The 13,967-nt window shown below is 33.5% G+C and overlaps 1 protein-coding gene across 1 annotated transcript in view; it reads right to left on the reverse strand.

Annotated features, from left to right (window-relative positions):
- Positions 1–1,291: 1,291 nt before the first annotated feature.
- Positions 1,292–13,967, reverse strand: part of LOC115451023 — a 91,389-nt gene continuing 78,713 nt past the window's right edge. Inside the window, exon 4 of the mRNA XM_030179215.2 lies at positions 1,292–4,206. Coding sequence (XP_030035075.1) covers positions 3,333–4,199 — 867 coding nt within the window. The 5' untranslated portion in view covers positions 4,200–4,206 and the 3' untranslated portion in view covers positions 1,292–3,332. The remainder of the gene's footprint in view (positions 4,207–13,967) is intronic.

A 13,967-nucleotide genomic window follows, 5' to 3' on the forward strand; every position in this document is an offset into this window, starting at 1 on the left:
ATTTGGTTGGCTTCACGATATTATTTCTTTTGTTTTACTTTAAAATGCATGTTTTCGTTATGGACAATTTTTGAGCTACTTTTGCATATCTATACTTATAATAAATCTGTAGAGAGGTCAATTCTGTACATGAAATATATTTCCAAAATAACTGGGGGTGATTAGGGATCGATACTGATGCCAAAAATGCAATTAGTAAATTTTTTGTCTGTCTGTCTGTATAACCGTTACAGAAACAAAAACTACTCGACGGATTTTAACTTAACTTGGTACAATTATTTTTCATACTCCTGAGCTGGTTATAGTATACTTTTCATCACGCTACAATTAATAGGAGCATAGCAGTGATGGAAAATGTTGGGAAAACGGGAGAAGTTACTCCATTTTTTAAGCTTCCGTCATTTCGTGTGCAACCTTAATGGTTAAAAGTTCCTTCGATTTCACCAGGATCCCATCATCAGACCCTGACCGGACAATCGGACCACCTGCATACCACCATAAATTAAAAAAACATCCCGACAAATTGAGCACCTTCTCCATTTTTGAAACCCGAAATCCACGCGGGCGAAGCTGCGGGCGGAAGCTAGTCATAAGATAATAATATTATGACATTAGTTATAACAGAATATCATATGCGTTGAACATTAAAATAACACATAACCCAATGTCCTATCGAAATAGCTTACAAGGTCGACGACTCTTTCTTGAAAAGTTCAGTAACTGCAAAAACTAGAATATAAGGAATAAGTACTATTTCCTAGAGCTTTATTTTTCCACTACTGAAAATATAATCCCAAAATGTTACTATTTTTTATTAGTTACTTGCAAAGCAAGAGTAGTCGCAGATCTATAAATTTTTAAGGTAAGTATCTAGTCTAATGTAAGTACTTACATAATATTATTTTTTGGAATATTAGGTATCTACTTACATAAGTTTTTATTTGTCTACGATCTGTGTATTTCGTAAAACAAAGTTATAGGTCTTTAATGTGTAAGTATGTCTGACTGAGTAGTTGCTACGATGTCTATTTCTGCCACAAGGCTTCACTTCAAGCCCTGTTGTGTTCTGTTTTGAAGGACATAGTAACCAATGTAACTACTGGGGATTATGAGGCTTAACATCTAAGCTTATGTCTCTGGATGACGCCTGACGGACGCAGGGCAATACTTACGACATTGTACTTCGTACCTAATCCAAAGTTTATATGATGTTGCTTACCATCAAGCAAGTGATTCTTTAGCCAAACACAGGTAACGCGTTTAAAAAAAATAAAACACTCGTAAATAGGCAGTTAGAATTTTTTTATTAGATTTTATTTTGTTACTTCTAATTGAGTATCAAAAATATAGACTATTATCGGACGGATACTTATTCGATATAATGCTATAAAACTATATTAAACTAAATTTATTGTGACATTAATTGACTACAATATCATGATTAGGCATAGCCTACGGTCATAGCAAAAATATTTAAAATACATTTATTTATTTTACATTAAAAGTAAATAAATAGCAAAAAGTATTTATTTACAAACCCAGGCCAATATGAAGTTATAAACGTATACTAATGGGTACAATTAATTAATTCTTATACGTCCCTACATTTTTCTTCCCATGCCGATATTTTTTTCGGCGTCAACAGAAACTTCAACTTTCATGTTTATAAATATTGAATACATATTTATTTTGTAGCATAAATATAATTTCTAGCATATTATGTCCTTATAAAAGTCATGTATGCAGTTTACAAACTTTATGAATTTTACAACAGTTATCCTGTCGATTCTATTCAATCGCACTTATGTCGATCGAAAAAAATAGAGAGCTCTGTATTGTATTAAACACTGTCAAAAAATAATTACAGTCATGGTTTGTGATTAAATAATTTCAATACTTTATTAATTATTTTGGCAACGTGCACTTTTTCAAATATATATCCATGTAATGGCATAAGTATTCCTAAGTTTCATGTATGAGTGATCACAAAACGCGGGTATATAGTTTTGTTCGGCGTCTGTGATAGTCTGTGGGCCACTATTTTGACATATCTTTAAATAAAAATACTTATTATTTAGGTACTGTATACAGTTCCTAATCTGAGTTTATAATATTGATTATATTGATAATTCAACGTTTAAATACCAATTTGTTTTCGATAATTTTCAGTAGCGATGAAATTTATTTTTGACGCTAATAAATAATACTTATATATTTTGTTTAAAATACATGTGTAAAGTTTTAATACAACCTTATAAACATGCATATTGCTGGTACATTGTATAATTAAATCTATTTTAAAATAACTTAAATTATAATAAATATTACCTATAATAATAAATTACTAATTAACTAAGCACTGACTCAATTTCCTATAAATGATTGATTCTAGTTACATAGCGAGGAAAACTAGATTATTCATATCTATTACGGAATCTAATTACGTAAGTTGTTTTAAGTACAGTATAAAAATAAATGCAGGCAAAATATTAGTATATAACTTTATAACTAGTAAGTAATATGGGCATTAAATATTAAATAATATTGCAAGCATACAAATTAAAATACAATACCTAATAAAATAACCACAAAATAAAAGTTACATGAACTAGAGAGGTCTTGATACATCATTAGTATTACAGGCATTCGTAGCTTACGCACACACACAGTCATGTCTTTTATTCCCGAAGGAGTAAGGGGTTACAGGTGCACACACTTTCGGCCGTGTGGATTTCGTCCCATAATGTACTAGGGGGCGAGTCTATCGCCATATCGGACAGATATTTCAGACTGATAAAACTCAATATTTATTTTCTCGAACCGTGACCAAATCCGAGACCTCAGTACTGCAGTCGTACTGTAATACATCTACGCCATCGGGGCAGTCGTAACTTACGACACTAAATAAAACCGTTTACCATTTCAGGTGTATTTATATGGGATATTATTTACGATGTAACTTTTGCTTCATGGGTAACTACATTATTTATTATCAATTTCCAAAACCGTTTAGACGACTGTAATTAAGTTCATGCTAATCATAAGGTTGATCTCACACCACAAAATGTGTATTTCATTTCACCCAGCCCCGTATGCGGTAAGTCATGTGAATAGCTAATTATTATCGATTTCTCGCAGTTACGTGTGTAATTGCAGTTTGGATGCTATAAAACATTGCACAATGTCCGTAACATCGCGACTTTCTTCCGAATAATTTAATTTCCGATTTTCCATACAAATTATTTTACAACTTACAAGGCAAGTTGGTCCACATGTTACTAGCTTACATCGACTCGATACGAGTCATTCCTATCTTAATCTAATACAGTCACTTAAGGGTAGAAGTTTTGAAGAGCATCCGAATAAATTGAGTTGTACGTGTCTCTGAGCACGTACACGTTTTCGCCAGGTTTGCCGTTGAAAACGTACTGGCCTTTCAAATTGGTCACTTTAGAGTTAGATGGTACGGGTTTGGGCTTCGGTTGGTAAGTAGGGACGTTGTAGCTTGGACGGGCTGGCATCATTGGCTGACCGTAGCCAAACGGATCGACTGGCATTTGAGGGACTTGTGGGTAAGCAGGAGCCCCACTCCACTGGTAGACCCCAGTTGGCTTGCCATTCGATACAAAGTCGATTGGCAAGTTGATGAACGGATCAGCGACTTGGGGTGGAACCGGTTGTGGCATTAACGGAGACATAGGAGGACCAATGCTGGGCGGTTGAGAAACGTAGCCTAAACCTGGCACAAACATGTACGGAGTAGGAGGCAACCGAATGTAGAAAATGGGAGAGTTATCGTATTGCAAGGAGTTGATGCTATCGTTCGGGTAAGCATCTCCGTTGCCATTCTTCTTCTTATTCTGCTGACGGCGTCTGGTAGGAATAGTTCGGGATATCTCCTCATCTTCAAAGTTTTCGTCATTGACGGTGAAGTTTACGTCATCATCATCATCAGCGTAGTCGAAACTTGATGTTAAAAAGGAAGGATAGTATCCAAAAAGGTTTAAGGCCTTGTTTCTTCTGTTAGTTGGCACCGATTGCGTAGTGGTAGTGGCTTCTTTGAATTCGTCCTGAAGTTTGCTATCTCGGCTCGTCTCTTCGGGTAGTTTTGCTGCTCTTGATCTCCTCGGAGCGCATTGCGAGTCGATGATGAGGCTTAAGAAGACCGCTGCCAAAACCAAGTGCCTTAAGTACTCCATTGTCAGTCTGAAAAAGAGAAAATAATATAGTTTTATTTCTGTTTTACAACATATTTACTTATTAACTTATGTAACGTGGGCAAAAATACTGGAAAGGGATACATAACCAAGAGAGAAAAAAAATAATACAAATTTATGTAATCATATCACGATATTAGTATATTTTACATGAATATTTTGCACAACGTTTCCTTAATTTAAGCTTCTTATTCTGAGGCATATAACAAAGATATTAAACACGCAAAAAACTCTAATCTCGATCGTATGTAGAGAAGACAATTTATGTCACATGTCACATTACAAAAAGAACGTTGCAGAGTTCTTATGTCAGGCGCCTTCCTGGCATCAATCCCCACTATGCGATCCAGTCAAGAGCAAATCGGGTTAGAAATATCTAAGATTCGACCAAGCCCCTGACACAGAAAGTACATATTTTTTTATCTTCATTTGTAGTGTTCGAACATTTTCCTACACAGTAAGCCTGTCGATTTTTTTTAAATCTTATTTTTTTGTTCGAACACTTTCCTATACATTTTCGATAAAGGTCAGCATTATCATATATGAATTGTCATTAAATTTAAAAGAATCAATTCTGCTATAAAAATATCATTTAAAAATAAAAATTACCTCGCTTGTCTCTTTGAACGCCATGCATTAAAACTTAATGGAGTTGTCAGAAATAATTATGATAAAATTTCTGATAATAAAAAGAGAAAATCATCTTTTTCATTAATATGTAAAATACTATTGTGTGTGATATTTTTGGACATATTTATTTGTACGATAGACTAAAAACTAAAGTTGATGCAAAAAGCATTTAAAACACCGGCCATCCAAGACAAACAATTACGCGACATCCTATCCATTTCAGGAAAAAGAAAGATCGCGGAATACATAAAAAACAATTTTTAAGTTTTTAAAGGCAAATTACTTATGAAATTTACAAAAAAAGTATCTAGTTGAACGCCTCTTGTGACACCCATAACACAGAGTTATTTATCTGTCGGTGACAGTAATTGAAACGCTACATTTGCTATGATTAATGATCTGTCAGTGGACTGTTCGCAAAACATCTCATTTACAGTGGATGCTGTTTTTATTGATATGTTTTTGTTAATAGTATGGAAAGTAGGCTTATCGGACTAATTCGTTCTATATTAAAGAAATAACGTTCATGTATTAGAAATAGTTTTTTACTATGCAACGAACATCAAAAAACATGATCGATGTACTTTTATAATCAGCTAGGTGCGTTAATCGCATTTTCACATTTCTTGTTCATAGACAAGAACAAGTAGAGTAAGATAAGATCTAGATTGTAATTTTTCTGGATTCTCACATTCCATGTTAAGTTTTCTTCTTTATTTCAATATGATAATACGCGGTTATTCTTTATAATGCACATTTATTAATTCCCCAAAAATTGATAAAACAAAAAACATAATTTTCATAAAGATTCCTTTGCTCTGTTTGTTTATATAAAAATAAGATATGACTTAAATAATAGATATCTAAATGTAGAAAACACGTGAACAAAAGCACGTAATATCGTATCCGACATAAGTTCACTGTCTACATATCACCTGCCTACACAGCTCACACTAAACTGGACATCCTTTTTAATGACCCAACAATACATTGCTCCTGTCCTGTTTTATAAACGGGGTTAAAATGTGTCACTTTACCACTCTATTTTTAGCCCCTAACTAGTATAAACAAGATAATTTAAAAAAGGACCACGCCTTATATTACTTGTGGTTCTACAAGGCGGGTCCTTGGCCTACCCACTTAACCGACTGTTAATCTACTTATTCTTAATGTTTACTTAAGGAATCTCTCTGTAGCCTAACATTAAAACTTACGATATCGATACAAGATGATTATATTATCGACTAGCTTTCGCGCACAAGTCCATTCGTATGAAAAAGTTTTCCCGCGATAAAATGGAGCCCATACTTTAAGTTAGACTTCTAACAATAGATCAGTGAAAATTGAATTCAATTCCATGCAGTTTTTATTAGTTGATGCGCTTAAAAACGTACATACAGACAAAAAATCTTAAAACGTGTTGATTTCTGTTGGTCTAATAAAGTCCTCATAGTAGTTTTTCTTCAATATCTATAATGTGCAGACATCGGTCTACTGCAATTTTATTACATGTATAAAACTTAGCCGATTTTGTGGTTAGTTACTCACATAGTATTAGAAAAAGGCATTTCTTATTCACTGTGAAGACTATAAGGACCGAATGTGAAATGAAAATATTATACTGAATAAAGCTATTGAAGCAATCTTCCGGCACATAGGCCCAAGGGATTTATTATGTTTCAAGAGGTTTTGCTACCTGATTCCTCCGCACTGCGTGTAAAACATTTTCCCAAAATGAAAGTCATAAGGATTATAATACATACATAACATCACGCATTTATCCCCGAAGGGGTATGCAGAGGCGCAACTAGGGCACCCACTTTTCGCCAAGTATGTTCCGTCCCATGATGTGATAGGGGGCGAGCCTATCGCCATATCGGGCACAAATTCCAGACACCGGGCTGATACTGAGCAGAAAAACCCAAATATCACTTTGCCCGACCCGGGATTCGAACCCAGGACCTCAGAGCGCTATTGTACCGGACAAGCAATACAACTACGCCACCGAGGCAGGCATAAGGATTATTGAGGATCTAAATAGAGCAATGTAGGGCTAGGAAATGTGTATTTTTTATAACACGGCAAGTGACCCCACTGCACCTGATGGTAAGTGGAGTGGGCGCTAGAATGTCGAGTGACGGGAAATGATTACCCCTCGACAGTCGACACAATTATGTCGGCCTGTTGATACCAGATATATACAGGCTGATCCCGGAACGTGACATTTAGGTGGGCCACTATGGCGGGTTTCAACACTATATGTGCGGTGATTGCTATCCAGGCGGATATAAAATATATCCTACCCCTAGCAAAGAAAAAATGTATGTAAGTTCTGGTATTTTAACTTATTATTGTTATGGAAAAGGGTGCGCTTACTCGTCATTCATAGAATACATTTTTAAAAACTCCTTTTTATGATGTTAGATATACCCTAAATTAAGAAAAGTCGGCTTGATTAGAAACTTTATTCACCATAATACATAATTTATAGCCAATTTTTAGTAATCCATGCCCAACATAAAATATTTAATATATCTACATACGAATATTTACGGTCTCACTAAGACTTCCTGCATTATCCTTCGCCATTATCGTGTTCAATTTGTTTTTCAATATCCATAGATATTTTTACATCTCCATAAAACACGAATGATTGCAAACCTTTACTTACATGATGGCTGTTAAACGAATAATAATATAGACGTCTTAACTAAAAAAAATATATAAAGTTTATGGATATTTAATGGTCATTTTTTTATGCACATTCATATTTTTATAGCATCTCAGTTCTCGGGATAAATCCAAGTATTTCTAAAGGTGTAGTAACCTTTGTAAGTTTTGTTGCTTAAATGTTGTTAATTATGTTATTAAGAGAATTATCATATTAAGGGAATTTTAATGTTTGCAATCATAAATTGGAGCAAGGGATTATTTTTAGCGGTAAAACAATTTAAAAAGGAATAAAAACAGATGCAGCAGTAATGTACTTACACATATCTTATAAATATTTTGAACAAGAAAATTTATGAAAATGCTTGAATGTTTGTTAAAAGTAAATGCAGCAAATACTGAAATTTGGCACACAGATCTCCTGTATCCTTATTTAACATATAATCTAATATACAGTATTTCGTTCCAGGAAAGGTTATTTACGCAAAGCCGAGAGTAACATATATTTATAGATAAAGAGTTATATGTCAGTCATAGTTTTATGTCAGTTTAATTATCATACCTCCACCACGAGTAATTAGCAAATCCTCTTAAAAATGCTTTCTAATTTTTATTACGGGCTGAAACAAATTAGTCAATAAAATATAAATGGTTTTTAAATATTCTTTTGGACGATTAGATACTTAGCGGCACAAAACGTTTTTATGTTAAGTGTAATAATAACAAATTACTTACATTAGCCAAAATGGAAAGTAAAGACATTAAAATACGATTTACATATAGTAGGAAATGAAAGGGGATTTTTTTTTTATAACAAATTGCTCACTTTAAATTTTCACATAATCGTTTCTCGAGCGTCGTGTGATTTCACGCAAAACATAAAAATTGCTTTTAAAACCTTTCTAATGTCTAACATTTTACACTATACGCTAAGATTAGTTGGTTATAGTCAGAAACGTCTAGATGACGTGTATACTCTAAGATTTACAATAAAAATCGAATACTCTGAATGAATCACTTCTAGCCGAATTTTGGCCACGGCGGCCAATCGCAACAGAGATCAGCCAGGTACGCAGGATATATTATAGTGCTTAAGTGTGCGCAATACACAGGTAATTAATACTCTACAACAGTAGCAGAAGGTGAAATTTTCCGAAAAGGAATCCGATACAACATATAGATACTAACGCATGACTGCAGACTGCAAATAGTTCTAATGATAATTAGTTTCTACATAAAAGGGAAGCCGGCAAGAATCGGGTTATATATATCCTTCGTCACTGCTCTACAATAAAAGTGCGATTATAGGAGCAAATTCTAAAGATTATTATATGTTCATAGTGTGTTATTAGTTCTTCTAATGCGAGGCTCTGTGTAGTAGATTTTACGAGACGTTTTATCCAATTGCCAAAAGACGGTAATGATTTTTCTTGGCTCCCCTTGCAAGCACAAGAGCTTTCGAAATGCGAAGCCCTCGGCAGTTGTCTCGTTTGCTTGTCCCTAAGGCTACCAAGATATATTATGGTAACCCTCCTAAGAATAAGATGTCGCGCAAATGCTATAAATTGCCGAAATACCGCAATACTGTGAAATTGACAGTTGCTTATGCAATTTTAGGGAGCAAGCAAGTCGACAACGTCTGCGCAAACCCTTAATAATATTTACGATTATTAACATTACTATCGCAAGGAACATACGCTTTATTACTGAATAAATTTAATAAGCATTCACAAGACTGATATACTAAACAAGCCTATCTATACATTGATCAGTCTAAAATAGTTTTAAAGCGTGTTGCGGCCCTACAAATTAACGCCTTTGCTTGTACATAATTCATAATGTAATTAAGGTGCGTTTCACAACACTGCAACTGCTTTTCATCAGATCAGAGAGCCCATCAGGCTCAGCGCACTGTAATCATCTCACATTTTATAGTGTACCGAAATTAATATATGGCTAGCCACTTTGTTCGGCCCATTTTGTACTGTGACGTAATATTTTAAGGGCTTAGGTTGAAGAAAAAAATATATTATGTTATGTCGAGCCAGAATTTTAAGAATAGTGACAGGGCTAAGTATTTTATTTATGATTTATTTAGAAAGTACTAAATAATAAAATACTAATTAATAGAATCAATTTTAAAAATAGATTTCTGGGCTAAACTTTCTTTTCTCTTTACACACATCTAAACTATTTCAAGAAAATGTAACAAGCTGTTTTAATTAGTAATAGCAAGCGACCAAATTGCTGCCAGTTTGAAGGTTGGGTAACCATTCCCATAACTTAGATATAGGTCGGTTCACTAAAGCTAAACAGCACTCACAACAATGTACTTTTACACAGTATGTTAAAAAGTTTCATATTACATATTATAGTTGAAGGTACAAATGCGTAATTGGAAATCTAACACCCTATAGCTTTTGAGTTTGTTGGTGCGTGACCATTGCGTTGTCATGACGACTGACGTTTTATTCACAGACACTACACATTCGCAACATATGAATGTGTTGAACTAACTTTAGATAATCAACTTATAGAAACTAAACTATAAATGGAAAAGATTACCTCAGTCATTTCAATCACATTTTACCTCCAAAAATGATGTATTTCTAACGCAAAGTATTACAAGAATATAAAACATTATTTTTTTATTAATATCAAACAAAAAAATAACATCCATTATACACTATCTACTCACATAAATTAAAAACTAAAACAAAAAAGAATAGTTGATGCTTGCCAACCCTAATCACTCATACCATTATCATTAGGCGATACCTGACACTTAACATTGTAGTTATACCAATTTGTACGCGATATTTTACTGGTAATAAAATTATAATAAACGGCTGCTCTAGAGTTATGTAACGCTACGTACATTGGCTTCGAATGTAATGTGTAAAAAAGTACTTTGTTTATTACAAGACAGATCATAAAATAGGAATGCTTATGGCGAAATTAGATATTATGGGTCTGTATTTTAGGTCGAAGTTTACATTTAGGTAATATAATTCATGCAGTAAATGGAGTTAAATAATTTATTATTTATAAAATTATTTCATGTTAATAACATTTAATTTTATTGTGAGAAAAACTGTAAAAATATTACGAATTTGAAAATAATATGTTTGCCTCCTGGGATTTATTCTTATTTTAAAAATAAGTTGCACCTCAATATTTACAAAAGAAATGTTTTTAAATAAACCTTGGAACAAATATTGTTACTTCTTCAAATATGATTGGAAAGTGTTATGAACATCCAACGTATGACGTAAAACGTTTTAACGTAGATCTATTAAACGGTAATTGTATGAGGAAAATACATATATTTAAGTCAGTTTTCTTTTAATAGCGAATAAACATAAACTCCCAATGATTCATTTACTGAATGGAATAACCATTTTTAGAACACTTCGTCTTGGCACAAGAAACGTGTACTCAGAATTAAAATATTGATCATAATTCGTTGAATAACATTTATGCACTGAATTTATAAAAAAAGTGTCAATTACTCCAGTTTTTCCTATTATATTACGCATCGATCAATTTTAAAGTTCTTTGAACCGTTGATTCTGACATAAACTAATGGGAACGTACGTAGTACATACTATTTGTAGCTATTTAACGCAAAATAACGTACATTATTTATTACAATAAATTAATTTTTAAAACCGACAAATTCTATCAAACAATTCCAAATTCAAATAATTCATATTTTAAAATTATTAATGAACCTTGTCATATATTCGACGCAAATGGAAATTGGCATTTTATTTGTAACAATAATTAATTAATCTATTTGAAACATTTTTTTCTATCGCTAGCTTTAATTCCACGCGTGGGTTTCGTTCATTATTCACTTACTTAGCGGTTAATTTGACGTTATGACAAATAACATCTATCGATAACAGAATTTATAATGTGGGGTCAATAACTGGCGATGTCAGATAATTGGAACTTATAAACAACCAATGGTTATTCATTTAATAACCTGAGCAATATTTGCAACGATTACAAACAAAAAGTTTTCTACACGCCCAGTATTTGGGGCTCTTTGGTAATGCTAAACACAGTTTTATTTTAAATTACACCTATAAACTTAATAAGCATAATTAGATGCCAATTTAAAGAAAATCATATTAGGATGTCGATGACTGGACTCAGTTTCATAGCGATGATTTAAAACGTATCGTTTTGATATAATTGGCTCATAAACTCTTGCGCACGTCGTTTGCGTCATTACCATGTCTCCTGTTCCGTTTCGAGATAATAAAACAAAACTCTCAATAGCTCTAATAAAAGCAGAAATAGCAGAATCCTGTGGTTAATTATAATTAGTCTCCTACCTATGTAGAAAAATAAGAAACTCTGAGTATACCAATTACGTCAATACGTCAGATGGGCATCAATTCTTTGTAGAATATTCGTCATATCCTTTGTTTGTATTAAAAGTTATAAATATTTGTATTACCGTATTAGGTGTCGCCGTGGTTCTAAGGTTAATAAACCTTTTGCGCGAAACAATACATGTTGGTATAGGGTAGATATTGTGTTAATTCAGCACAATGTAAATGGTCTACGTTTGTGCCAAATTTCATCCAGATTAACTAGATTTTTTTAAAATATATAATCGTTACTCATTGGTTTCATATTTTTAGTACTTCATAATTTTATTTTCTAACTCATTATTATGTTTTAGATTTTAATGAAATATGTTGTTAGTGGTAAATGCTGTGTTCACCTTTTAGTAGCACACATATCAGATGCTGTACCTTATTGCTTTTTTTGTATTGAATGGTGTAATATGAAGTGCTGTTGGTGTACCTTGTGACAAATAAATAAAACATGAAATAATCACTAATTTTTCAAATTATAAAATGGCACTCACTTGGGGAGGCCTACATTCAGCAGTGGACGGACACAAAGTGATTGATTGATAACATTTGAAAACCAGTAGCGAATCAGCTAAAGCATAAGTCACGGATCAATTTATCCTTGTCTGCTCTTATTCAAATGTGATGTAACTTTTATTGTAATCAAATCTATTTTGGACAAAACTCAGAAACAATAGTCGTTGTGAGCGATGCCCTCACGATTCGAACTTTAATAGTCAAATCGTGATATTTAGCGGATCATGTTGAATGTTAACTTACAATTGGTTGTTTAACAGCCGTTTTCAATAGACGATCTCAATCTTCAATCTGATTTCGAGGATGAACCAATTGAAATAACTCATTTGTAAGCTTGTTAAATATAACTTTGTTCTGATTGGACCATTTTCGAGATAGATCGACAAAAGAGATTAGGATCGTTTATTGACAATGTAAGTGTAAGTTTTGCTAACGCCTGAAATATATTAATCGATATCGATCGATAGCAGGAATTTAAAGCTGTCCAATAAGAGTTTTGAATTACTTACTAATACTTATTTTGATTGGTATCTGCAGTTAACTATCGGAATTGTTTATTAATTCGACTAAAAATGTCGCGAATTGAAAATATAAATAAAATAAAGATTGAAGTATATGTCCCTCATCGATGGGTAATGATAAATGAGCCATCATCTATTCTTAAAAACAATAAAATACAAATCGTGTGTTATTACAGCCATTCTTAAACAGTGGCGAAAGGTCCATCACGATTCTTGCCGGCTTCCCTTGATATAGAATCTAATTATCATTAGAACGATTTGTAGACCGTAATTATGCATATTAGCAGTGGCAGCCCTAAACGACGCGAGGACCCAGGCGAAAGCAAAAACAAACAGACGCGAGGCCCCGGACAGAGTAAAAAAACGGTCCCCTTTTTTAACAGTTTCGTCGGTAAGAAAATAAAAAAAAGGTCCTGCGAGGCACCGCGCGAGGCCTCTAAGCACGAGGCCCCGGGCGGTTGCCCGGTTCGCCTCCCCCAAAGGCCGCCTCTGCATATTAGAATATGTTATGTCGAGTTTCCTTATAGACAATTTCGCCTTTTACCACTGACATGTAAACTATAACCTTACAGATAAACATAATTAAATAATTAAAGCGAACTCGGAAATGATGTCTGCTTTCGTACAAATCAAGACTCATATAAAAGGCAAGTACCAATTTACGAGTTAACGAGACTTCATCAGAAGTTAGCTTTGTCAAGTGGGACAGGCCATTTGCGTCGTCTAATACGATTTCACGCGAACAGTAAGGCTAATCTAGTTCAGAAGTTAGTATTTCGTTTATAACCATCGTTAGTTGTGCAGTTTAGTTAATGTATAGCATTTATTATGCAAAGCAGCTACTTTTACAAATATTTTTGTTATTTCCTAACCTATAATTCATTTTAGGTATTGATTTGAGGACATCTTAAGAATTACTAATTTAATTTGAAATATATTTTATTTACGCCGCGATGGCGTAGTTGTATAACGATATGATTGCAGTGTTGAGGTCTCAGGTTCGATCCCCGGGTCGAGCA

The sequence above is a fragment of the Manduca sexta genome, chromosome 12 (assembly GCF_014839805.1).
Source record: "Manduca sexta isolate Smith_Timp_Sample1 chromosome 12, JHU_Msex_v1.0, whole genome shotgun sequence".
NCBI classification, from domain to species: domain Eukaryota; kingdom Metazoa; phylum Arthropoda; class Insecta; order Lepidoptera; family Sphingidae; genus Manduca; species Manduca sexta.